General features: G+C 44.1%; 1 protein-coding gene across 1 annotated transcript in view; it reads right to left on the bottom strand.

Moving 5' to 3' along the window:
• Positions 1 to 25,763, bottom strand: part of HEPHL1 (hephaestin like 1) — a 36,623-nt gene extending 10,860 nt beyond the window's left edge. The window contains exons 1-12 of the mRNA XM_056328575.1: positions 25,594 to 25,763; positions 16,110 to 16,354; positions 15,123 to 15,335; positions 13,115 to 13,294; positions 11,894 to 12,148; positions 10,689 to 10,857; positions 9,826 to 9,962; positions 9,527 to 9,658; positions 6,611 to 6,822; positions 6,022 to 6,172; positions 4,612 to 4,824; positions 93 to 306 (exon numbers count right to left, since the gene is read on the bottom strand). Coding sequence (XP_056184550.1) covers positions 93 to 306; positions 4,612 to 4,824; positions 6,022 to 6,172; positions 6,611 to 6,822; positions 9,527 to 9,658; positions 9,826 to 9,962; positions 10,689 to 10,857; positions 11,894 to 12,148; positions 13,115 to 13,294; positions 15,123 to 15,335; positions 16,110 to 16,354; positions 25,594 to 25,763 — 2,291 coding nt within the window. The remainder of the gene's footprint in view (positions 1 to 92; positions 307 to 4,611; positions 4,825 to 6,021; positions 6,173 to 6,610; positions 6,823 to 9,526; positions 9,659 to 9,825; positions 9,963 to 10,688; positions 10,858 to 11,893; positions 12,149 to 13,114; positions 13,295 to 15,122; positions 15,336 to 16,109; positions 16,355 to 25,593) is intronic.
• Between the last annotated feature and the right edge of the window lie 1,038 nt (positions 25,764 to 26,801).

Raw genomic sequence — 26,801 nt, 5'->3', positions numbered from 1 at the left:
AAGTACCAGACTGGCTTCATGGAAGGATGCTCCAGTTTCCCCTCCATTATAAGTATGCTTCATGCCCACAAACAGTTTTTTGCTTTGGGTACCTTTCTTCATTGCTGCTGACATTGTAAATCTTTGGTGCCAAGCTCTTATTTGATGCATAGTCCCACTCCACCTCCTCCGCAGCGACGTAATAGATCCTCATGGCTCCGTGCTGCTGCTGGGCTCGGGTGGTGTTACGGCAGCTACTGACCTCATAGAGATGTTTCATTCCACCAACAAAGTGATCAAAAGTCCTGCAAACCACTTTGAATGTGCCTGGAAAGGAAAGCACATGAAATTTAGACATTTTTAAAAACTTTGAAAAACAGCTTGGCAAATTAGGTCCTGCGCTTTGTACATCCCTGATCTGTCCTCAGACAAACCTGATCTGTGATGCTATATGGAAAGTCAAGAAAAGGAATGCTTATATAGGATCATAGAATTGTTTAGGTTGGAAAAGACTTTTAAGACCATTGAGTCAAACCATTGACCCAGCACTACCAAGTCCACCACTAAATCATGTCCCTAAGCAACACATCTACACATATTTTAAATACCTCCAGGCATGGTGGTTCAACCGCCTCCCTGGGCAGCCTGTTCCAGGGCTTGACAACCCTTTCAGTGAAGACATATTTCCTAACAGCCAGACTAAACCTCTTCTGGCACAACTTGAGTCCATTTCCTCTTGTCCTGTCACTTGTTACTTGGGAGAAGAGACCAACAGCCACCTTGCTACAGCCCCTTTCAGGCAGCTGTAGAGAGTGTTAAGGTCTCCCCTCAGCCTCCCTTCCTCCAGGCTAAAAAAACCCAGTTCCCTCAGCTGCTTCTCATCAGACTTGTGCTCCAGACCCTTCACCAGCTTTGCTGCCTTTCTCTGGACACGGTCCAGCATCACATTGGTCCTCTTGTAGTGAGGGACCCACAAGTGAACCCAGCATTTGAGGTGCAGCCTCCACAGTGCTGAGTACAGGGGCACAATCAATGCCCTTGTCTTGCTGGCCACACTATCTGCCACGATACCTTGTACCTTGTACGACACCTCACAACATCCTTATAGTCCTCCTGAGTGGCTTGCCCCTTCCTCCAGAGGTCAAAAACCTCTCCTTTTTTCCCTGAGTGCCAGGCAAAGCTCCCTGTTCAGCTGGGCCGGTCTTCTGCCCCGCTGGCTCCTCTTTCAGCACATGGGGACAGCCTGCCTCTGTGCCTTTAGGGTTTCCTTCTTGAAGCACGCCCAGTCTTCCTGGGCTCCTTGGCCCTTCAGGGCTGCCCCCCAAGGGACCCTCTCAACCAGGCTCCTAAACAGGCCAAAGTCTGCCCTCCAGAAGTCCAAGGTAGCAGTTCTGCTGATCCCCCCTCCTTACTTCTCTGAGAACCTAAAACTCTATCAATTTCATGATCGCTGTGCCCAAGGGCCTCCAACCATCACCTCACCCACAAGTCTTTCTCTGTGCACAAACAACAGGTCTGTCGGGCAGAGAGAGGATGGGGAACCCCCGCCCCGCGCCCCCCCCAGCCCACCCACCGCCCCCGGAGCTCTGTCCCGAGGCGGAGCAGTTCCCCGCCCCGGCGCTGCCCCGAGCCGCCCGGGCCTGGCACGGAGCAGGGCACGGCCGGCAGCCCGGCACCGGGGTGGCTGCGTGTTCCCACCAGAGCCCAGCCGGGGCAGCTGCCTCGGGCCCGCTGGGCGCAGAGCTCGGAGAGGCCGCGGCCTTCTGCCGGGGGGACACCGCTGCTCCCCGGGGGAGCTGGCAGAGCTCCGGCGCCCCTCCCGCACCAGCTGCCGTGCCAGGCCCGTCTGCCCGCCCTGCTGCCCGCGCTGCTGGTCGCTGGTGCTCCCCAGGGCTTCTTGTGTGGGTGGGGGACGCTCGGCTGCCATTGCTCCTGGCCACGCACAGGTTCCATCAGCTGCTGTAGCGTCAGCTGTGGGCTCCTGGCAGCTCTCGGCTCCTCCGAGGTTCCCTCAGTGCGGGAAACCCGCTGTGCAATGCACTGGTGTGCTCCGCTGCCGACCCTGCCGGCTCTGCAGCCGCTCGCCTCAGAAAAAATTAAGAGGACTGAAGGAGAAACTAGTTGATAAAATGGATATGCACCAATCATTTCCTTTAGTCACCATGTGCTCAATGGTGTCAAGACGTAAGAGGGTGGGGATTCAGGCTGTCATCACACACTCAAGAGTAAACATGTGTAGAAGAATGGCTGCAGAAGCGTGGCCTTAGAATCTCTGAAGATCTGCACAATCCAGGCCTGGTATTAGAATAGGCCTGTAATCAGAATTGTGCTGAAGTTGCTGTGCTGAAGTTAACAAGAAAGGTAGCCTTGAGCTATTCTTGAGTCCTGAGACCAAGTAATTATGTTGTGCCAACAGGCCGTGGCTGTAGCAAGCTACAGCTGCTGGGAAAGCAGGTGCAGGGCCAAGAAAGATAGGGAGCGGTATGGGAAAATAGGGAGTAACAAACTACAAGGCTGAAGCACAGCAACACAATTAGCTACATGGATAGAATGCTTATTTTAGTCATGATAATTAGGGGTGTGAGAACCGCACGCGTTTAGAGACTGCTAACCAATTATATTTCTGCTTTACGAATATGCATGTGTATCGGTTCTATATAAGTAGTGTTAGCAACTAATAAAGTTGAGCAAGATGCATAACTCATATTGAGCGTCTTCTTGACTCCGGCGAACCCTTCTTCCAACAAACATGCACATAAGACACTGCAGGGTTGTAGCCTGTAACTCCTACATTACAACAAGCCCTTCAGCTCAAAGCAATATGTGAATCCAGGCACAAATGGAGATCCGCAAGTCAGCAAGTGACTTTTTGCTCCAGAGGAAACACTAGCCTGCTCCATCTTTGCTCAAGAATCTCCAGAAATTACTTCTAACTATCTGAGTTAGATTAGCTTAGCCAAGGGAGCTCTGAAAAGCAATTCACTAGATGTCTGGCAGCAGGAACGCAGCCTTGCCAGTCAGCTTTCACGAGTGCTGCCCTGTCTGCAGATGTGCCCACAGGCAGCACGAGAAAACACAGGAGGAGTGTGCATTACGAACACTGATAAAGGCATAGAGAAACAGGATGTGTGTTTCAGAGATGCTGTTTCCTTGTCCCTGAGCACAGAGCCCTGGTGCCAGCCTTGGGTGCATGAGACTCTCCACTGAGTCCCTGCAGCTCTCTGGTGTAATCAGGCTAATGGAGGCCTCTTAGAGACTTTACAATACGGCTACAGACCTGTTATACAAGAATACAAACAGAAAGATGCTGCTTATAACCATTTGTTTATATGCACCTATATGGTATAAAAAAGATTGAGTTAAATTGCACCTTTCTGACCCTTTACTCTCTCTCCATGAAAGGCCAAATCACCATGGGCCAGGTTTTTTGTAGCTCTGATTGTCAAAGGCTGCAGTGATGGTGGGAGCATCTTTTGGCATGTCTGTGGGCAGATTTTAATGTTTGTGCTCTCCTTCCCATTTACTCAAGTAGAAGCTGACCACAATGTAGTCCTGCATAGCTCCACCTGCTAGCACCTGCTGAAGGAGGAAAACACTTTCACGTCTACTTTGTATGTGAGTCAGTGATAGAACCAAAATTAGAAGCATAGCTCTGTCCAGACTGGAACTTAGTTCATGCCTTGTGCTTCTAGGGCAAAATTGACGAAAAGGGTAAAATAACATGCAATTAAAGAAAAACACATATGTTGTTGAATGTAAAGATATGATAATTCACTCAATTTCCTTCATTGCCAGTAGAAGGTTAGCTGGCAAAAATCAATAAGCCCCTAGAATATATTGCTTAGTGTGAGTCCTGCAGTGCAGTTTCATGACAGACGATGGAAATGTATGGGATGGAAAAGGTGAAAATGTATGTACACATTGCCAACAGGTATTTCTATCAGGTGCTCTGGCCAAGGATGGCCCTTGGCGTAGCCTTGCACAACTCTGATGACTCTTGATTTAAACAGTTGCACAAATGTTAAGAAAAGTAACGTTGCATCCTTTGTCATAAAGCTTATCTGGTGTTTCCAACAAACAATTCACACTCTGAGTCTGAAGAAACTATCGTTTATCGTAAAAAAAAAGGGGAGGGGCGGGGTTTGTAGAGGACTTATAGAGGACTGAATGAAAAGTTTATTTGTATATCGTTGGATTGTACATGAGAATTAAAAGTATCCTTAATGTATATGATTCTGAAGAAACTCCTGAAGACTACTATTGAAAAACTATTACTGAAGTCATAAATACCTTAAATGATGCTGACTGTCTACAAGTCAGTGGATTTTATCTTTGCCAAAAAAGCCTGTTTTTAGAGTTATGGAAATTCTGTGAGCATCCCATTAGCTGTCTCTGCCTGCTCCTCTGCCTATCCCAAAGTCTTCAAAGCCTTCACTCCTTGGTGCACACACAGATTTGTTTTATAGCACCTTCCCAGAAAAGTAGCCCATCCTGAATTCTGAGCTACGCCAGGTCCCCATGGTCTCTACACTTTCAGGCTCCCTCGTGCAGAGCAAAGAATCTCACCAACTGTTATTTTGGCTGCCTGATTTCTGTATGTGCCACACCGCCAAGATAAGTTCATGAACGTACCCACGTGGTCTGGCTGCATCAGCGCTGTTCCTGATAAATGAGGAAACAAGGCCAGCCCATCCCTCGTCGTCCCTCTCAGGTCAATGGTGTTTCCTTGAAACTGAACTCCGTGCATATCGTAGTGACTGCCCAGTCCGATGAGGTGCCAGGAGACCTTGTCATCCTTGCACATGGCCAGGCCTGGCAGATTACCGAACAAGTAGCCGTTGACAGCTGGAGGAGAAAGAAAGAGCTCGGTTGGCAACAGGTCGATGGAAACTCAACACAGAGCTTCTTACTACCTTCCTGGAAGACACTCGTGACTCAGCAAGTTGCAGTATTAATTAAAGAGGCATTTTGTGAAGCAAAGGTGGCACTGGATGACACCAAATTAATATCTAAATGCTATGCGTATAAACTCTGAACTTCTACCTTTTCTTTTAGCCTATAAAATCTTGCAGTGATGTAGCATTTCTGTTCCGAGCTTTTCAGGGTGCCTCACAGACACCGGTTAAGTGTGTAAATTAGGTACCTCCCTTCAGCCTGGAGAATGCATAACTAGATCATTAAGGCCACAGAGTGGGCCATAAAGAGTCCAAGTCATAAATTCAGTTTTGACAGAGCCTTTTTATGTGATTTTGACCTTTGATTTCCACTTTTGCTTCCAAAATTTATCTCTTTCACAAGGGTTTTATGAGGCTTATCTCCCTATTCCTCAAATGCTCTCTATGATCACTGGGTGAAAGATATCATGGCAGAACAAAATTTTAGTATGAGATACTACCTCATAACAGAAGAATAAAATAGACGGGTCCAGAAAGCTCTGAGGTTCTCTAATAACGGATATTCTCAGTGTTATTCAGAAAATTAAAGCAAAGAGAGGTTATGTAATTTGCTCAAGTCTGTCATGTCAGGAATAACTTGGAGGAGGTCCACACTGAAGTAAGATACTTATATCCAGAGGTGATGTTTTAAAATATTATTGGCCATCTCTCTTTGCTTCTCCTCTTTCAGAGGTGGTTGCTACCCAGGTGCGAGCTGACTCAGCAGAGCAGGTGGACCTTCATTGTCTGAGTCAGTGCCAAGGCCAGCAGGGAAATTTAAATCACCGGTGAACATTGGTCTCTTCTGCAGTTGGTGTCTGACTCTGGCCTTATGTCTTTTTACAGACCCAAGTGTTGTATCTAAAAGCTACACTCTATTCCCTTACTCCAGGTGTAGTTGGTAGGTGGATGCATTCATTGTTAATGTGACTGGGGCTTCAAAATACACTCCAAGGGCATCAGGAGCTGGCCATAAGCTGACTGACAGCTTTCCATCTCACCCTCCAGTGCACTGTAGTCGGCTATGAATAATGATAAAATCTGCCAACTCATCTTCTTAATATGACTGAAGAAAAGGTATCATTAACAGATATTAGGTATTTCATACCATGCATTTTGTTAGATTCCTTGAAATCTGCATCATTTTCATCTACTTTTGAAGGGTCTCCAGTAAATGCTTCAATATTCTTGTTCAGATACCAGCTGTCATTCTCATCGAAGATTGAAAAGAGAAGGTAAAATTCTCTGTCTATTCCTTTCTGTAGACAAGAAGGAAGGCAAGAGATTAAAAAAAAAAAAGTCTATGCAGAATTACCAAAGTTAAAATAACATTTTTTTTAAACAAAACTTTCTTTCCCCAAAAAATTGCAGCCACCTTCTTACTGTGCCCTTGCAGAGACAGGGATCGGCACTCTTTTATCAGCCACAAGAATAAAGTGTCCATTACTTACAGAGGGTGGAAAGACTCATTCATTGCTAATAAGTGTGTGGAAAAGATGGAAAACCTAGGGACAAGCCAGCATAATGTGGATGACAGTGTTATCTTCCTAACCATCTCCTTTGGTCAGCTTTAACCTTGAGGAATGGCGTTTATTTAATCTCTTAAAACTGAGCTGGGAACTAGGCAAATTGGCCCATATGGGAAGCCCTCCTAGTGCATGACCCATTAGGGTCAAGCAGATGTCCATGTTGGTCACCTGCGTCCCGTCGTCATTCAGTGTGTTCTTCCGACAGACCAGCAAAGGCCCCACAAGGCCGGAGTTGGTGTCCTTGACAGCATCGGTGGCTGAGTAGTACAGATAGGTCAGGCATGGGGGATCACTCTCTGTTGGACCTCCATTTTCAGGCACCCTCCATTTGTATGTGAAGGTTTCACCTGGCTTAACATGGGCTCCTGGCTTCAGATAGCCTGCAGAGAGAAAATTGAGAAGCACCTAGGTTACAGGAAAATTTTCTCTTCCCGAACACAAGTGTTAGCTAGGAGTCAGACATAGCTGCTTGTTTCTATGAAGACGGTCCCCCTTGCAGCCACAGCTCAAGCACCATCCCATAGCCTGAGCACTTATGCCATGGGGACATCTCCAGACTGGAGTCCTGTGCCATAGGGACAACTGAGCCCATTCCCTGCAGAACAAGTTTAGCGGCTTCACCCAGACACATTCTGATGCTATCTGTATCATCTGGGTTTAGTCAAACAAGACATGCAGAGCTCATCCTTGTGCTTCAGTGGCTTCCTCTAGTGTTTGTTGCTTGCCTGCCCTGTTGTGAGATTCATCTGCAACATAAGCACAGACTCTGGCTTTTCATTAAACACCAACAAAGCAATTACATCAGCAAGTGGAGCTGCAGCTGTGGCTCTTTAGAAATTGAAACCAAAACTGATTCTGGTGTTTGTTTCTTTTTGATTTTATAGCAGCGCACAAGAACCTCTGTCAGAGTCCCCAGAGGGTGGCTGCTGTTACTCTTTTTTGGAAGTTACTCTTAAAGGATTTGGGCCATTGTCTCCTGCCAAGCCACAGGGTGGATATAGCACCACTCATGTAATTTAGCCCCTGTAAAAGAGTGTTGGTATCCACTCAGGGAGGACATACAAAAGAGCCTTGAAAGGAAAGTTGGGAAAAGGAGTCAGGTCTGCACCCTTTGTAGAAAAAATAAAAGTGCTAAGTAACCTTTCTGGTCTTTGCTATGAGGAAGATCAAATCAGAAATTTTGTTTAACACTTAGGCATTCATTGACTGGATTTTCTCAGCAGGGTCAGATGTGCCTTGCAGCAGCAGACTGCACCAATGTAATACTCCTCTATAATACTCCAAGAGCATCCTCTGAAAATTTAGACACAAGTGAAAATAGCAGTATTAGATATGAACACGTACTATTTGCTGCAAACTGCAATGCAGCGTCGAGTACTGCTTCAAGAGTATCTGATACTAGTGGGTTCATCCTGCAACAGTGTTCAATAAGAAGAATGTTGGAGTTAAAAACCCTCTGAGACTGGACAAGCGCCAAATGCAACATGGAAGAGTATTTCCTGAGAGCACAATTGAAAAAAAGGATGTCTGCAGATATCTGTAGGTATGTTTATGTACAGCATTTTCACATTAATAGGCTGCACTCAGGCAATGCACAGCCTTTACATGTATACATTTGTAGATAGATATGATTGAAATCCAAGACACAAAGGTTACAATGAGAGAAGAAGGGGCAGAAAGACTGCTGATGAATCTGGAGTCAGGTTCCTCTCCAAAGACCCAGATGGATGCAATACATACTGCTGCTGAATTGTAGGGTTTGGTTTGATTTTGCTCCACACCAACGCGTGCAATGCTGATGGGTGCTCCTGCTGGGGACCGTTAAATGAAAGCACAACAGGACTGCAAGCAGAGGGAAGCTGCACTTCCATCGGGGAGCTACACCTGACATGGATGGCATGAAGACGTGTGCTCTTCAAGGTTGGACTCAAGCCAGTTATTTCATGATGCATTGGAGCCTGCTGGCAAATTTGTTGTGTTGCAAGGTCAGCAACTAGAGACAACAGAATTTAATAAAGCCTTTTGTATTGATTTTATTGTATGATGTTATGAGTTTTACCTGTTGACCTCATTCTTTTAGCACACTTCTCAAAAGAGGGATTATGTTCCATGAGTTTCTTTCTGATGTGTTGTAGTAGAAAGAAAGCAATTTAGACAACAAGAAACTTACCTTTCTTTTCAGTGTTGCGAATGCAGCAAAAACTTTTTAAGAGGCCACTATATTAGTTCTGTAGACACTGTGGGTGGGATTCAACTCACTTTACTTGAGCCACCTAAAGCTTAGTTCCTAACCCAAACTCTAGGCTTCTTCTGTAGTTGATGAAACACATCTCCAAAGGGTGACCTACTGTCTCCTAAAACAGGTGTTCAAAGTAAATGAGACTTCTTACCCTCTGAAGGATTTGCTTCTTGTCACTAACTGAAAAAGGTGCCTGCCAATTAAACATGATATTTAGCATGTTATGGTTAAACTTAGATGATAAAGATCCTGTCCTTGCACAAAATGAGAGGAAGACTTTGGCAAATGCTCCATTTCAGCGTTTACATATTTATGAGGATTAATAAGGATTATCGCTGCTTCATGTTCCAGGTCAATCATATCAAAGCTGCCTCCAACACTGACTATCCTGCCAGCGAAGCAACGGCAATGCCCGACCTGGATTAGAGAATCAAGAGTGAAGCAATGCAGACCATGTGGATAGCTATATCCAAAGACTCAGCAGGAGCATCATACCAGATCTTAAGCTTCGTAATTCTGGAGCATGTCTAGATGAGATTCACTGACTGCAGGTGAGTGATATTAAATTAGAATTAATATAAATAGGATTGCGCCTATGACTTTTGCTCAACATGGACCTCAGCTAGTTTTAGATGCCTTGTCTGGCACATGTCCAAGGGGAAGAACCAGCACGTTGGCAGACTGGGGAGTCCCATGGGTTGTGACACACAGGGTAAACACAAACTAATCAAATCATCCCTTCTGTGCCTTAGCGTCCACAGAAAGGCTAAACCTGCAGAGCAACAGAAGATCCTTAGACTCAGGTATTCTGCATAGGATGATACAGCAGCACAGTCAAAACTCACCATCTAAGTAAGGAGCACCTTCCGACAGCTTGCTGAAGCTTACACCATGGGCCATGATGCTATAGCTTCTTTTGGCTTTGTTGGCAAAAGTAACTAGCACTGTATCTCCCACTTCAGCTTTTATAACGGGGCCTTAAAAAAAGAGAGTGAGGGAAGGTATTAGAAGAACTACCCTCTAACATATTTCCACCTAAACAAGAGAGGGCTGACTGGCAGCCGCATGCATATTCCCCTCTGGATCCAACTGGATCTGCATTCAGACCTGATGTAACGACAAGAGGGGAAAATATTCACTGTACCAAGTATTCCCAGGTGTTTCATGTCCTCTGACCAAATCTTCTTACTGAACGTTGCATCGGTATATTCCACATAGCGAACTTTCCAGTATTGCCCTCCTATTCTGTCAGTCCCTTGTGTGAAATATATTGCAGACTCACTGTGGAATTAACAAATCGGATTGGTTACTTAATTAAAGGTTCAGGAAGAAACTTTCATTTTGGATAAAGTTACTATTCCAGACACAGGAGAAATGATCCCCCACATTACTAGTTTGCATACAATTTTCTAGCAGACAAAGGGAGATATTACTGGTCTCAATTAGTTATAAATTAGTTAACAAATAGACATTCACTGTGCATTAGACTTTCAAGTGTTTAACCCCAATTTATTTAGGGAGACATCTCTGTGTCTGCTTACCTCTAACTGCCTTAGGGTAAGACCTGTGCCATTACCTGTGCACAACGTATTGCTAATCCTTGTTAGCTTTCCTGGGAAATACTATAATACAATTAATCTTCATCAGTAATAACAGGGGGGGCAGGAAATTTACCACTATGGCACCTCTGAGATACTCCAATTGTAAGTGTGAAAGCTGCCTGAGGAGTCTCGACGCAGGGTCATTAGCTCTATGGAACTTTGAGTAGCTCACCAGGGCTCACTTTCTCCATGGACTTAATGGATCAAGATAAGTGCTTCCAGAAGGCAACTCCAAGCATCGCAGTTATGAATCTAACAGCCCGACAAGGCTGTTTAAATCCATTTCCCCCTGCTCCTTTCAATTAAAATTAATAACAGTGCAGGACCCAGCCCTGGTGACTCACTGCAGAAGTCTCACCCAGACTCCTGAAATTAAAGCACAACAGGAGAGGACAAGAAAGCTTACCTGCCAGTGGCGTTTAAACCCTGCCCAGTGAATTTGTCATAACCGTCAGGTCCGTAATTCCAGAGTACTTCTTCAGCAGCGATATAGTATCTTCTCTTGTGACTCAGTGGTGAAGGCTGAGACAGGTTTTTTTGGCAGATCTGAACATCATATAGTGCCTCCATGCCACCTGGGAGGAGAAAGAGTCTGGACACAGTTCCTGGCTGGCTGCAAAGTCAGCAATCTCAGGAATACAAATGCACATTCAAAACTCTCTAGGAGCTATGTGGATTGGAAACAATTACTAGGGTAAATTTCTACTTTTAAAGACTTCCTCTGCCTGCACTGGGCCAGATGCTATCACCCTTCTCTTGCAAGGTGATACTTTATGCCACAGGTGAAACTCACTGACATCAAGGACACTCTTTATTGGTCTTATTTACTCAATTCCTTAATCTGGATAAGGATGGTAGCATGATTTTGGGGGCCAGAGCACCTCCTGAAGTATGCAAAATGGCATCATCTCCCCTTGACTTTCATTGAAATAGAGGCTGGTTATTACCACACTGAAGATGTTTGTTGCTTGCCAGAATCAGGTCTGTTTTGCCTGATGCAAATCCCAGTGAAGTCAATGTGCAAATTCTCAAAGTAAAAAATCTCCCAACTTGTCTCCGATATAGCAATTATGCATTGCCTGCTGCCATGAGATCTAGTTTATGCTGTGTGTTTTCCAGCTTTTGCACCACACAAATATCACAACATCACCATCAAATTCCTTCACATAAACGTTTCTGAAAATGCTGCCAATTTTTGTCTGATTTCTGTTAAGGAAAAACCCTATGAAGTGTTCAGCTGGCATGATTTTTCTTTATGGGTAAGTACTTATCTACCACAAAAAGCGATGATGAAGGCTCCTCTCATTGCTCATCAAAATCTCCGGTTTACATAGGAAACGTGGAGTCAGTGCTGGGTCTAGCAAGCCTTCCTCACATGAATTACACAGCTAAGTCATTCCTACCACCTGAATATTTGGCCCAAGGCCCAGCATGTATAATTTCTACTGATGACTAAATTCATATTCATGATATTTATCTGGTGAAATAGTTCCAAAATTTTCAGTTAGTCACAAAAAACCTGTCCTGCTTCCCCTGGAAACATCTCTCAGTTTTCTTTTCCAGGCATAGTAGAGGCTTCTGAAAAGATCAGGGAGGTCTATAGCAGCGTACCTCGTAAGTGCTCATTAACCTGGCATGTTATGAGCCACCTCCCAGGGTTCCCGGGAGTCATCTCCGCTGTGATGAATGTTGCTGGGAACAGACCGACGACATCTGCCCTCTGGTCTCTGTTAGTGAATGTGTGGCCATAGAAATAGGCGGCGTGGATGTCTATTTCGCTTCCCATGCCAAACAAGTGCCAGGAAATGGAAGTGTCAGCACACATCTCCAGGACAGGGAGATTGCCATAAATATAACCATTAATAGCTAAAAACAAAAGTATGAGATTTTATGAGAGGTGAAAGAGAAGTGCCAAGTGCCTCCGACCCCATTTCTAAGGTTGATCCTTTCCTGGCCCAGAAAAGAAACTGGCTGAATGTCCACGCTGAATAAGGCCCTCACAGGCTCCTTGATGAAGAGTAACATTTGAACATACAGCTTACAGCTCTGGATAATCAAATGGCCCAAATTCTTTGGTTGGGTCTGTGAAAAACTTCCTGGGGAATATCAAGATGTTGCAAAGGCCAAGTCATCACCACAAAGGCCTGATAATGAAGTTAATTTGTTCTGCAGCTATTGAGCATGTCTGAAATTTCTTTCCTCTTACTCTGAGTCATAAATATACCATTTTATGCCAGGCTTAAGCAATTTAGATTTGAAAATTCTATCAATCAAATCAGTCTAGTCAGCTCTCTCTGCCTCAGCTTCCACACCTGACATGAATGTGTCAGGACACCAGGAGAATGAGATTTATTTTAGCTCCTAGGCTCCATGGGACAACCAAAATACACCAGATCACCACATGGCACAAAGTACTGTTGGCCAATGGATCTCTGAAGGGCAGAAGTGGTTGTACCAGCCAACCCACCATCCACAAGGCCCTTTGAGAAATGCTGGACTCTCCCAATACACACATCTCAAAGTGCTCTGCAGCATACTTTTTTTCTTTTCACAGCTGGTCAAACAGTCACCAAATGGCTTAAATCTGTTGCCTAAGACAAAATGTTAAACAAGTGGCAGAGCTGGGCATGAAAGCTAAATCTTTCTGCAAACCAGTATGTTTTGTGCTGTATTTAGGGAGAGAGTTTTTAACAACACAGTATGTCAACGTCCTAACCCATTCCTTGCTGACACAGATAAAGGAGAGACAGCACAAGGGACAGAAGGTCCTACTGAAACGAAAAGAGCCTGGTCACTGCTGTAGGTCACCATTTGCTCAAGAATCCTGCTCACCATGCATTCGGTTGCTGGTCTGGAAACCTTCATCCTCTTTGTTAACTGTGGCTGGTTCTAAGCAGAAGGTGTTTATATTCTCATCAAGGTACCAGCTGAAGTTTTCATCTACAATGCTAAACATCAGGGCAAAAGCGTTAGCAGCACCAGTCCCTTCTATTGAAGTCTCATCTGCAGTTCCTAAATTGCAAACGAAAAGGAAAGTGATAAAAAAAGCTTTGGAGGGGATTGAATTTAGAAGTGACAACGACTTTGGAGCACTCAAGGAAATACTGTGCTCTGCCCATGATCTATAGGGCAGGATGAATCTCACCTAATGTTGCCGTTCTAAGATCTCTTGACCCCCCTCCAACAGCATTTGAACAGACAAGACCTGGACTGCCTCCAGAAGTCAGTTCATCTCATCTAGGTCAAGTTGATATTTTAGGATCTCTTTGGTTTGACATAAGCACAAGTACCTGCCAATATCTGTGGTCCCATTTTCCCCACCTTTGGCCCACTCCCCCCAGCCCTGCCCTTTAGTCAGTGTTAGTGTCTGTGTGCCTGCACAGTGAGGGAGATCACGGGCTGGATCCAGACAGAAACCAGTGACATTTTTCTTCACCAGGAATTAATGGGAGGCAAGTGGTAGCCTGCATTTCTGTTGCATTGAAGAGACTGGTGAACCATGCCCTCATAATGGCCGCCTGAATGTGCCTCACTCTCCATGGACTAACGAGGAAGCCTCAACAATTATCTAGGACTAGATAGTTAAGTTTTAAAAGGCTGAAGGCAGGATGAATATAATCTATTCAGGCTAAGTTCAGTATCATTACCTGAGTGACCATTTGGGGAACAACCTGAGACTATAAGAGCGGCAATACTGAGTAGTCTATTATTAACCATTGGCAGGTTCAGACTTCATCTAATCATCCAGTCTACCTCTAAACCCATGAAAACTTTTGCTTCTCCTGTCTCCTACGAGAAAGAGCCTGAGAGCTTTGCTGTCAGTCCCCTAAGGAGCCACCTACCACCACTGGACAAAGGACTACAGCAGTAGCATCATGCAGATATCCACCTTGATGAATTCAAGATCGAACACACAGATAACCTGGCTTTTCAGGCTGGGATTGTTTGGAATGTGTTATTTCCTAGCTTCATGTATTATTGCGTAGTTATCGGTTCATTTTTATATATTTGGGCAGTTCTGCAGATTTCAAAGGCCCTCCAGGAGAATAAAAGTTGGAGACATTTTAATTGTGTGAGTTAAGCTGGAGACCAGGCCTATCCTTTCCACGTTGAAGTCTTTCTCTTCTTCATATATAAAACCTGCTTCACTTCTATGTTCTGTATATAAAATCAGGGCTGATTCTGTACTGTGGGAGGTACTGGAAAGAGGTGGCAGAGTTACAGATGCCCAGAGGGAGAGGGTGTGATGGTGTGATGGCTCAGCTGATAGAGGGGAGAGAGTTCCTGATGGCTCCAGCACAAAATTATCAGGCTGCAAAGTACATGGGACAGGCTGCCACCTCAGCTATTCAGCACACATCCTCATATGGTTGTGATACACAACTTGTGAGCAAAAATAAATATATAATCTGTATCGGGAAAAAATTACAAAGAACTTTGGGGCTTCAAATATATAAATGCCAATGATGAAGTCACCTGCCCAGCCCTAATTTAATTTCCTGGGAAATGAGTCCTTTACCTGTCCTGAAATATTCCCAGTTGGGAAATATTTATTTTTGGTCTTGGCCATGACCAGCTGGCCACAGAGCATGCTGCCGTCCCTCCACCAGCCAAGGCAAATCTCTCGTGAAGCCAAAGGGGAGCAGGAAGGGGGTTGTCCCAGAGCTACAATACCTACCCTGGGATGCTCCTGGAATGGCCCAGCTATTCCTTGCCCCTTTTTATGGGCTATGTAGGGATAGACTTTAGACCATCATGTTTATACCTGTAAGCAAAAATGACTGTTAAGATGCCAAGCTTGGCAGAGGGGCTTGCTTTATCAGTGTTTCTAGTTCAGTACCTTTTTTACAAACCAGCAGTGGCCCAATTAAACCAGATGCAATATCTCTTGGTGTGTCAATGTGAGAATGGTAAATCCAAGTCAAGCAGTCTGAGTCTGCCAAAGTTGGGGAATAATCTTTCCTTACTGGCCATGTGTATGTGTAATTTCCACCGGGAACAACAAAGTCGTCCTCTTTGCTTTTACCGCCAGTTCCATCAGGGTAAAGTGCTCCTAATACATTAAAAGGAAAAAGGAAGCTTTTAGCCCCCCCCTTAACAGTTTTCCTTCAATAAATGTGTAATTTCTTCTATTTTATTACAGATTTATATATTAATAACAGCACTTACAAGTACAGAATCACTGAGAAGTTGTCAAAAATCTCAGGTAAAACCATCCAAAAAAATTGATAGTTAAAATCCATTACTTATCAGTACACAAAGCTTTAAAAATGTATTAACAGGCACTATTTTTTCCTTAGCTCTTTACTCTCATGTCATCTACACATTTTGCCAGCTAACATTGTGCATCTTCTCACAGAAAACTGATGAGAGTAATGAATGTAAGCAAATCCATACAGTCCTCTAACCAAAATACACATGCATAGCTTTGGGATTCTGAAAATTAAATCATGTCTGTTGTAGCCCTATAGAGAGGAAAGCATTTACTTTTAAGAACTCCAACCATTCAAACAGGCTAGAAGTAGAAGAAAGGAGGGAAGATGCTTTGGTGACTTATAATTCAGGAAAGAAATTCAGGAATAAAACCCCACCTAACCTGTTTAGTACTGTTTTTATCCCAGGCGTCAAAGGTTTGTGGCAAAAGGTTTTAAGAGACGAGACTGTTCCTGGTTTTAGTCATCAGCTGCAATTACTGATGAGTTTATGAGGGGGTGATCTAAAGTCCTTTGATGTCAATGTCCAGAACAATAAATACTTGGACAAACTTTTAGCCATCATATTAGCTACTCCAGGGGAAAAGGAGAGGAAAAGGCAAACCAACTTTTACCTTCAGAGTCCTTGTCATAGAAGACCCCATGTGGATGCACAGAGTATGGGCGGGAAGCAAAGTTTTTTAGATGGACAATAAAGACATCCTCTTCTTCTGCCTTCAGGACTGGCCCCAGGAACCCCAGCCAGGCTGCTTTGGGGATCTCCTGGGAGTAAGTGTCATCTGTGAACTGCCTGAAAATAGCCTTTTTGTACACACGTCCTATCCGGTTGGCTCCTCTTGTCACATAGACACTTGCAAACCTGGTGTTGGGAAGGGAAAATAATTTAGACTCCTTTAAAAGCTGATCAAATAACTGGTGCTTAGAGTGCAGATAAATAGTTCCTTTGGACATATCACATAACTGGTGGAATAAAAGCTGAGGAGTAAACCTGGACAGTGCTAGCAGGATCCACATCCCTTTCTGTACAGTAACAGTCATCCTACTTGCAGGTCTGGTCTTCAGCACAGTTACTACAAGTCTTCACTTGAGGACCAGCCACTCAGGTCTTTCTGTACAGTTTTAGCAGTTTCTACTTCTTTTGAAGGTTTGAAACCTCACATCTGAAAGATGACTGTTCAGAAGGAAAGGAAAACCAAATCAAGTTTTTCCAAAAGCAAATAAGAGTGATTCTAATCAACTAGTTTGACACCCCAGAAGAGTAGCATGAAATATTTTTTTGCATGAAATGCATCATTTCTACATTTCAGAGGCTATGTTTATAGCAACTTCAGGTGATGGAGAACCCATCATATGGTCAGTGGTTGACATATTATAGCTATTAAATACCTACTCTCTTTGAATCCTCAATTGCATTTCTAGTCTAATATCATCTAGCTCCACACTCCAACCACTGGTTCCCATCAAGCCCTTTCTGAGATCAAAGAAGCCACATACCATCAAGAGATTCTTTTCTATGCAGGCACTTGCAGAAGTTGTAATTAATTGACTAAATTGCCTCCTATACCCATGTTCTGGACAAACCAAGTACACTGACATTCTTTATGCCATAAATCTTTCCTGAAGCTCTTTTCTGAAAGCCTTCCAATATTTCTCTATCTCTTTTGAAGTCTGAACTCAAGAACTTCAATATTTCTTACACAAGTGGGAATTAGCTTTGCCCTTTTAACAATAGCATCATACTGGCAGCCCATGTTCATCCCATCCATTATGATACAAAATCTTTTCTTACTTCTCTCCAGGTTACAGCTGACAAGTATGATACACTTCCTTATCCCTAAATATCCCACACGAAGAGGGTAAAAATGAACCCCTTTGCTACACAGCCAGCAGTGGACTGTATGACCAATTCCACCATACCTGACTGCATAGTTTTTGCATCCCTCAAAGGTTGTTTGAACTTTTATGCTTCCTAACAAATTCATTAAAAAGCTGAGCTAAATTTTCCTGAAGTATCACTGGAAGAAATATAGCAATTTCATATTTATAGTGAGTTTTTGCGACTTGCCAGTTCAACTGCTTGAACTCATTTTCTTTAGGTGCTTTTGTACAGTTTTGTACAGTGTACAAGAACCTGAGTGTTGGATGTCACACGAGTTGAAAAGTATGAGTTGCTAGAATTTCTCCACCATAAGATCCACTACCCCCTCTTTTCAAGCTATCTCTGCTTGATGCCATAACTCATAACATCATTACAACTCTGTGGCCACTGTCTAAACGAGATCCTTGAAGTGATCCAGATGAAAAAGCCTCCAAAAAGAATGCCTTTTCTTTTGAAAAATGTGCTTTATAACAAGCCGTGAGCTATTTTGGCACAAATGAAAACATTGTCAAGGATATTGCCGTGGCAGAAACATGGCTAGGATGGAGGGGAAGGGGCAGAAGCTTCTCAGTCTGCTTCTTCACAGAATAACATGTCAAATAAATACGTTCCAAAAGTGTGGTTAAGGAATGAGTTGCCAAGAAGTCTGGATTTTCAGTGAAGTAGCAGGTCTGAGGTAAATGTGTGCACAGCAAGACCTGGCAAGTCACACCATGCTCACCAAGAAGATACCTTCCACTGCCGGGGGGGGGAAAGCTGCTACAAGAACCTTTACCACAGAGTAGTAGGTGTTGTCAGTAGTAGTGCAGTGTAAATGCACATGCTTCCTTACCTCATGGCGGTGTATTGATGTGGCTATGCCCTAATTCGAATTATAAAGTGATTTTTTAAATGGTTTGTAATGTTTTCTCTAGAAATAAAAATCAAATAGATATTTTTTTTTAGAAAGTACTTATTTTCAAGACATATTTTTCATTTTCATCAGCCACCAAATATTTCAAGTGAGATGCTGCAGTGGCACTGTGCTTTCCCCATGATGACAGTGCCCTTATGCCCTTGGCTTTCTGTACAGACAACATTGCACATTATTCCATAACTTCACACTTCTGGGATACACTGTCTCTTCAGCAGAAGGAGAACTGTACCCCAGAAAAGTGCACTTCTTGGTCAGGCTTTGTCAAATGCTTGAAGTGAGCCTAACTCCTTTAAATGCATAGGTCATGGATCTCAAGATCCAGTTAGGTACAGAAGTTCAAGAAAACACCCTGAGAAAACCCTGTAGGTTTAGGCACCAGAGACTTTCTCGGTCCCTAAAGCCATGCTGTAGCATTTCTGTTGGTTAGATCTGTGCTTGTCTCCTAGTTAAAGCCATCTAGGAGTCAGGAAAATATGTCTTTTTAGTGCCAGTTTTCTGAAAGGCTTTCAGACATCCTCCACCTGTTCAGAGCTGCAGAGCCCACTGTCAAGGCAATAAGTATCAAGGCTGGTCACAAGGTGATGCTCTTCTGTGCAGGGCATGAAGCAATGCAAGAGCCGTGGAGCCAGAAAGGGATCACAGCATGAAAGGAGCCAGCTGGTCTATTGGCCCCGGTTGATTTTGGGGTTTGTTTAATCTTTGTCAAAAGAATAAAACCAATCAACTCTGGGAGACAAATCCTACATGCCACTGATGCCCTTGCTGTTGTGTTAGACTCTGGCTCTTTCATAGCTTCTCTTCCTTCTAGATCCACACTCTCCAAAGGGCAGAAGAGTTTCCTACCCAAAATGTCCTGATGTTTGGGAGTTTCTTGGAGTGCAGACACTTCAGCCTCACTCCTCCTTCTGTCTGGGAGGGGTGGAGCCCAGTTCTTCTACCTATACAGAGACATGTATTTTCAGCACATCCTTTTGATTGCCCTCGGTACCCGAGAACAGAGCACACTGATTGTTGTGAGTCCCACCCTAAGGTGTCCAGGCTGCCCCATTTCATCCAGGAAGTCTTTTGGGTGCCCACCTCAGCCTTGAAAGTAGCTGGTAGCTCTGTGTCTCTTCACAAGTGTTGCTGTGCTGCACATTAGCGTGCTCAAAGTCCTTTGCAGAAAGACTACCCACACTGGAGCTAATGGTATCAGCTGTAGGAAACTCCTAGAAAGGATGCATGGGTGTGAATGACTTCTGCTCTGCACTGCCAGATGTCTGGATCATAGGCATGTAGCCACACTGTAGGGCCGGTACCTCTACCCAGTGCCGCGGTGCACCCAGCAGATGTGTCAGAGGGAGCTGGCACAGGCTCAGTGCCATGGCCCCTGCTGCTTCACCAGTGGGACACAGAGGTTTCCCTCCATCCCTCTTCTTTCTCTCGGTGAGAGCTTCTTCTCAGTGGTCCATGAAGTCTTTGCTGCCAGTGCCATTCAAACCAACGTGTCTCCCATCTCACAGTTCCTTACCACCCATATCCAGAGTCTCTTTGAGATTTTCTCAGCTTCAGGATAGTGTCCTGCTGACCTTAATCTCCTGTCTTTGACAATTCTCAAACACCATTCCCTGTCTTCTTTTGATGACGTCTGCTTCCTTGGGAAACACTTAATATTTTCTGTCATTGAGTTAAACTTCCCCTTCAACTGCATCTTCTGCTTCATTCTTTCCCACTCACTGACTTTCCAATATACTGTTGCAGCAGTGGCTTCTCTAAATGCTGTATGGTTAAACACATCCAGTTCTCTGAATCTGCCTTTGCCTCTTTCTTCCAGTGGTCACAATGTGCCTGTTCTACTGGGTGCCCCCTGTCAAAATGTCTCCTATCTGTTATTCATCTCTTGTCGCATAAAGACAAAACTTTTCCCTGCTTTGTCATGCTCCCCTACTTACTTCAACTACTTCATGCTCCTGGTGGCTTTGTGGTATCACTGCTTGAACCTCTTCCATCTTCCTGGTCTTGTGCAGATGTAAAAGCTGCTGTTCTAAATCTTGACTATCTCCCTCTACCTCAGTTGTCAGTCTGCACTTTATGTGCAGAAAGTTGTGATGATCAGCCATTCCTACTTTCTTACAGGAAAGAATACTCCACCCTCTGGAGCTGCACCCATGCAAGCTTCCTAAATCCTCTCCTTCTGCTCCAGTCAGGACAGTCTTGAGGTCACATACAGAGCTAAGCAGGCTTGTGAATCAGGGCATAAGAAATCTTGTTCAGCCCAGGAAAGCCATGCAAATCCTGCCTTTCTTTCTGTAACTGATTTCATTTTGCCAGTTGGGCACTCTTAGCAGTTCTTAAGCTCCAAGAAAAGCTGGCAATGCACATGAGTAGGGCAGGGAGTTATTAATGGGAAGTTAACTCTAATTCCTCAAAATAAGTACAGACATAAGTACAATTACAGACATCCATCTCTCCGCAATGACAAGCACTATGACTCTTCCAAATGAGAGCAAGAGTAGATTCTACTTCAAATCAAGACTAGACATGCAGATAGTCTGCCATCTCAGGATAGGACCACGAGTTAGGGTGGGACCATCAGTTAAATGTAATTTCTACACCTTTTTCTTTTATCACACAGAATAAGTATTTTGCCAACATTTTTACCATGTTTATGTTACCTTTGATCTTAAGCAGCAGAGCTACAACCTAACAGAGGTTATTTTTTTCAAGAGATGCTTACATGAATACTATGTTACAGTGTGCAATAAGAAATGGAAAGAGCTACATGTTGTGCACGGCCAAACAGACAGCTCCTTGGTAGACTTGAACCAGATCCCCCGCTGATATAATTTCAAAGCTGGCTGAGTTGGTTTGCCACTGTAGTCAACATTGAAAAATCAGCACTTTGAATGACTACCAGATGTGGAGACCAAAATTTTCTCCTGTGGTTAACTTGCCAAAGAGCCACTGTATGCTCCTGGGTGCAACTGTAGGCAAATACAAACTTTCCTTTATTACCATTGTTCCACTAAAGTCCCATCGATTTTACACTGGCAACCATTTAAACACCTGTCTTCATGGGTTTGTTCCCTACAATCTGTTGGTGGTGAAACCTTCCTTAACCTCTACCCTCTTCACATACTCTATGGCTGGTTTTATAACAGTTTTGCTTTCCTCAGCTCCCCATTTTCCCTGTGGCTCAAGTAACCCAGGACAGTGCCCATGGCTCCAGGCTGCCCCCATCATTTTAACCCCTGGGTCATGTAGCCTGTTCAGGGTAAGCCTCTGCCAAACCACGGCTCCCCTGGTAAGGCTAATGCAACGTCTGTGCCAGAGGGATGGCCAGTGGAGGGGGAAGAGGAGTTCCAACTCACATTTGTAGATGGTGCCCTGGCCACAAAGCATCAAAACCCAAAAGTTGTGTGTCCTCAAAAATGAAAGTCACAATGTCCTCAGAGGATGTTTTAGGCCTTTTCTGACCCACACAAGCCACAGAAGAGGTCAATCAAATCCATAAAATCTTAGATGAAGCTCTGAGGTGTCGCTGGTTAAGTGTGGCTATCATGGTTTTTCCCCTAGAATAAACTTCTGCTTCCCCTGAACTCAATAACAAAACTCCTGTTGGGCTTCATTAGAGCCAGGATTTCACCTTGAATGCCCTTTTGATGTTGACCCTTCCCACAATGATCATCTCCGCTGATGCAATTGGGTCATTTGGCCGCATGATGACTCAGCCATTAGTTTAGCATCTGTGACGACAGTTTCATTGTCATTTATCTGGGTGGGATCTCCTCATAGGCAAATTGCACAAACTGTGTTTGATGCTGTGGTAACAAAAAACACCCGTTAGTGCTGGTGGGTGCAAGACTTGGCCCGGATAAATGTAGGATTGATGGCCTAAAGAGAAGAGATGAGCTGTTACATCAGGCAAAACTTAACAACATCTACCACCAGCAGAGCAAGATTTAAGTGTTCATCTTATAAACTAGTACAAAATTAATTTAAAGGGATTATCAACCAAACTCTAATCCTGAGGGCTGAGCCACAATAGGAAGGAAAAGACTGATGTATGTCAAGCCACAACACCTAGGTGTATTTTTCTCTTGAAAGGCCATTGCCTACGTGACCACTAAAGGGAGAAGGCAATGTCTGAGCTTACCCTCCCACTGCAGCAATATTTAGGCCCTAACCCACAAAATCTCACTGGGATCTGCAGCACATCCAGCAGCACTGACAGCACCATGCACGCTGTGTGTCCAGTCCACCATGGCTTAATGACGTCAATTCTTTCACCAGTTATATCAGGTAGGAGGGGATGTTGAACACCTTCCCAGCTCACCCCTACTCAATGGCCGTAATCTGGATCTGTGCTTTCCAAAGTCCTGTATGCTTCAGAAAATGACAGCTTAATTTTTGAAGGGAGAACCAAGAGTGAAATGTCTTGGTTTCATTCATAACAGTCCAAATTAAGAGAATGAGCGGAACAGCTTGAGGCTCAAGTAGACAAGAAAAAATGGCAGAGATGAACAGCCTCGTTACTCCCTTTACAAAAGAAGCACTGATGCACAGCAAGGTACTTGCTCTGTGCAAGCAGCAGGCTGGCCCTTGAGCACTGCAGCAGCACAAGGCCCAATAAAAATTAGCATCCAAGCAGAATAGTTATGTTAACACAGGGCTGCGTTTGGGTTAATCAGCTCTGACGAGAGGCAGCCTTTTAGCTCACACCCAGGGAGGTGCTGATGCAGCTCTGTGGCTCCTGGCTCAGGAGGCAACTCACTCAAATGCCAGCACAGCGGGAGCTGAGCAGCACGGCTGTGCCTGGTGTCAGAACCAGCTCACCTGATTTCCAGCCCCATGCCTCAGCTACTGAAGTCTTTCTCCTCTTTACTGCTAAAAACTAAAGGCTGAGGAAGGTATTATTTGCTTTGGCATGACAGCATTGAAAATCATCTCTTAAATCTCACTATCTGATCCAGGTAACACAACACTTTCCATTACATGCTGGCTAATTCAGCATTTTTATTAAGTAGTGAAGAATAAGTGGTTTTGATTATATCTCTGTGGGTCAGCCTGAATCAAAGGGAGCGTTCCTTTATGTGTATGCACTGACTCTTTTCAAGATAATCAGTTTGTCTGCAGCTTCTTTATCTTTGCTTCCCTATCAATAAAACTGGGATAGTGCCCCATCAGATGGGTGCTGTGAGGATGCATCACAAGGTGAGAAGTGCTACGCTCAGCGAGCCTGTGCATTGCTGCTTGCAGAACACGGCTGGCTCAAAATGCATTCTTGTCTCTACCTAGGACCTGATCCTTAAACTTTGTTTATGAAACTATGTTTTTTATAATATTCATAAGAATCAATTAATTAGCTGGAAAGTAACCATTAGTATACGGCTGTAAATTTACGTTAGAGGTTATCCTATAGAGCTTAATAGTCAAAATAGCTATTACTGGTTCAGTATTTAGTCCACATGCTTATGCAGATGCACCATTATTCCCAAATACAGCACTTTATTCTGGCTAAACTCAACACAATTTGGAAATGGAGTAAACTGGTTAGAAGAATCACTCCATTATTCTGCACATAGGGAGTTCATCGCAAACAGCTCCCCAGCTTTGAGTGTATAGTCTACCTTAAAATCCTCTGTGGGTAAACCCTTTGGAATTAATATTCTATAATTATTACATTACAACAATGACTGAAGACAGAAGCTATCTTCCCTCCCTGTCGTGCCATGTAAAAGGCATCACACTTATGTCACAGACTTTGAAGTAAATGCGCCACTTGATGTTCAGGGAGCACAAAGTGCAGCCAGCATTAAAAGTACAATTTACAGAACAGATTCCAGTATCTCTATGGCACTGAGGTGGGTTTACAAGTAGCTGCCCTTCACTTAAAGCTGAATTATTTTTAGTGAGGGGTCTTGCAGTTTAGGGAGTGGAGAAAGTTATCCTCTGCTCAAAAGGTAGGGAAGTGAGAAATTCAAGTGTTTAACACAACTGAAGAATAACCTTTCCAGCAAAGCTTGTTTTCATGGGCTGGGGACAAACTATTACCCTGAATTCTATCTATAAAGGTAACACCTACTGACTTGGATGCTATCTGGGACCTCTAGCTGTTAAGAGCATAAGCAGAAATTTGTGTTGAAAAATTTCTTCGTTGAAAAATTGTGTTGAAAAAAGGCTCTTCCTTGCCTCCTGCTTGTAGCAAAATAATTTCCTTTATGAAATCCAGCTGAGAATAATTCTGAAATTACTGGCCACTAAACAAAATTCCAGCATTGCTTGGGATTTCCTGAAAAGTCAGAAAGGATATTTCCATTTCTAACTCCTGGGATACAGCACTCAGCTCCCAGTGTGCCTCCAGACCTGGTATGGACACCAGGACCTCCTCACTCACTCACGGCTCCCACCCCAACCCCAAGCCTAGACTCAGAGGAAGGACCCCCAAACTATTTCTAGGGTGTCAAACAAAATCAATGAAATCTTAAAAATACCGCCATACTTGTTTGAAGCCCACACTGTAGACAGGCAAGGGTTTGTGCCATCCCCATCCAATGTCCAGGCCAACTCTCCTGGCGTGGGAGGGACACACAGCCAACCCCAGCAATGCGAACACAAGAGCAGATCCCTGTTTTCCACTGGCCGAGGCACATTTCATCACAGCGCTTACCTAAACACTCCAGTTTCAGCACAGGTGATGGCTGGGACTTCAGTGTGACCCTGCGCTGTTGTATATTTAAACACTTATCTACACAGATTTCCTAAATGGAGGTCTCCACAGCTGCATGCATAGGGGGGATATATGAACCATCTACTTGTTTCTCAGTTGTAGGTATTATACACATCTGAATTTTACAATGTCATACCAAGCCCCTCAACTTTTATTGTCTTGCAAGGAAAAAGCATACATTCTTTTTCCAGCTAAACAGACTTTTGTCTTATGCAAAGAGCTGTGCTTGATTATGGCAAAGCTGAAATTTACCTTTGGAGAACCAGTCCCAGAAATACCTACATCTCCATGAAACACACACGGGAGGAGGGGGATTGAGCCCACTACCTGACACTGTTTTGACAAATATCAGTTCCTGAAAGTCGCCTTCAGACACACACTATCATCTTGCTTAATCAGCCACGATGGAAGGGAAGTCAGCCAAAGTCTACTCTTGCCTTGATGCTGAAATCCTGCCTATGACAACATCATCAGAAGAAAAACAAGGAAAAAGCCATCTCAAGACATTTACAGCAACATTAACCACACTAGTCATTTTTTTTTTTTTGGAGCTGTCAACACATCTACGATTTACCAGAGCCCCCAGTAACTTACTTGTCCTCTAAGAGGTTTTGTCCTGTGATCAGATTTTTCCCAGACGGTGCATAGTCCCAGTTCTCTTCCACAATCCCAAGGTAATAGGTTCTGGTCTTTGCTTCCAGCACTGCGAACAGCCAGAGGAACCCCAGAGCACAGAGGCAGCCACCATGCCAGGCAGGAGGCATTTGTACTTGTGATTGTGAGGCTGGCAGCGGGCAGGCAGCAGCAGGATGCACCACAGGGAGCTCACCCCTCCCTCCCAGCTCTTGACAAGTTATAAATAAGGAATGGACAGAGCAAAGCTCCTCCTTTTCAGCAGGTTAGGACTGGGATAGGTAGAGAGCCCGGCTATGCAGAGCAGGGCTAGGGAGGAGGTTGCTGTCATGGCAGGACCTTTGCCAATCCTTTGGTGAATGCATAAATTGCTCACTTACCCAGCCAGGCTAGAGCCAGCTGGTGTCTTTTTGGAAGCCTGGACGGTTTTTTGTCCTCCTTTTTTCAGACTAGGTGGTGTAGCATACTGGGGCAAGGGTTGGTTTTTTGTGTTTTTGCATTTCATGTCAAAACTTCCTTTCTTTTTATTTTTTTATTTTAACTCCTTTATCATGCCTGTGATTTCTGAAGCTACTATCTTGCTGCCTTCATAGGGTTCCTTCAATGGCATAACACTAGGTTATAATCAAGCATTATCAGAGAGAGAAAGAATTTGCCAGTACCTCTGACCCATTCATTAAGGCTGCAAGTGATCTGAATATATTCAGTTTTAGAGTGCTGAAAATGAGGCCCTTTTTTACAAACATTTCTGGAAGTTAGAGCCTTTGTAAATTCTTTCCATTTGGACACTAAAAATTGAGGCACACAAAAATAGCCCTTTTATTAACCTTGGTAATTTACATGCCCATGTGGCTCTCTAGAAAAGCAGTCCCTCCTTAATAGTTTAACTTCCTCTAAGAGGAAATCTCTATTACCATCCTGCCAAAGCCAAGTGTAAATCTATTGGAGTATGACTTGATAGGATATTCTAAGCCACTGAGGAAACATTCCCAAAAAAATCACTTAGGTGGCAAGAAACTTTGCAAAATCATATTGCTCTCTTACTAATTTTTAGCCAACTAAAGACATAAAAAATGGAATACAGCATCACTTTTGAGACTCATTGCAAGCTTTAGCAGTTGCAAAATTCCCCTTTCAGCTCCAGACCATCTGACCTCTTCTCATTGAAG

The sequence above is a fragment of the Falco biarmicus genome, chromosome 2 (assembly GCF_023638135.1).
Source record: "Falco biarmicus isolate bFalBia1 chromosome 2, bFalBia1.pri, whole genome shotgun sequence".
Taxonomy (NCBI): domain Eukaryota; kingdom Metazoa; phylum Chordata; class Aves; order Falconiformes; family Falconidae; genus Falco; species Falco biarmicus.
This window is presented reverse-complemented; position numbering and strand designations above follow the sequence as displayed.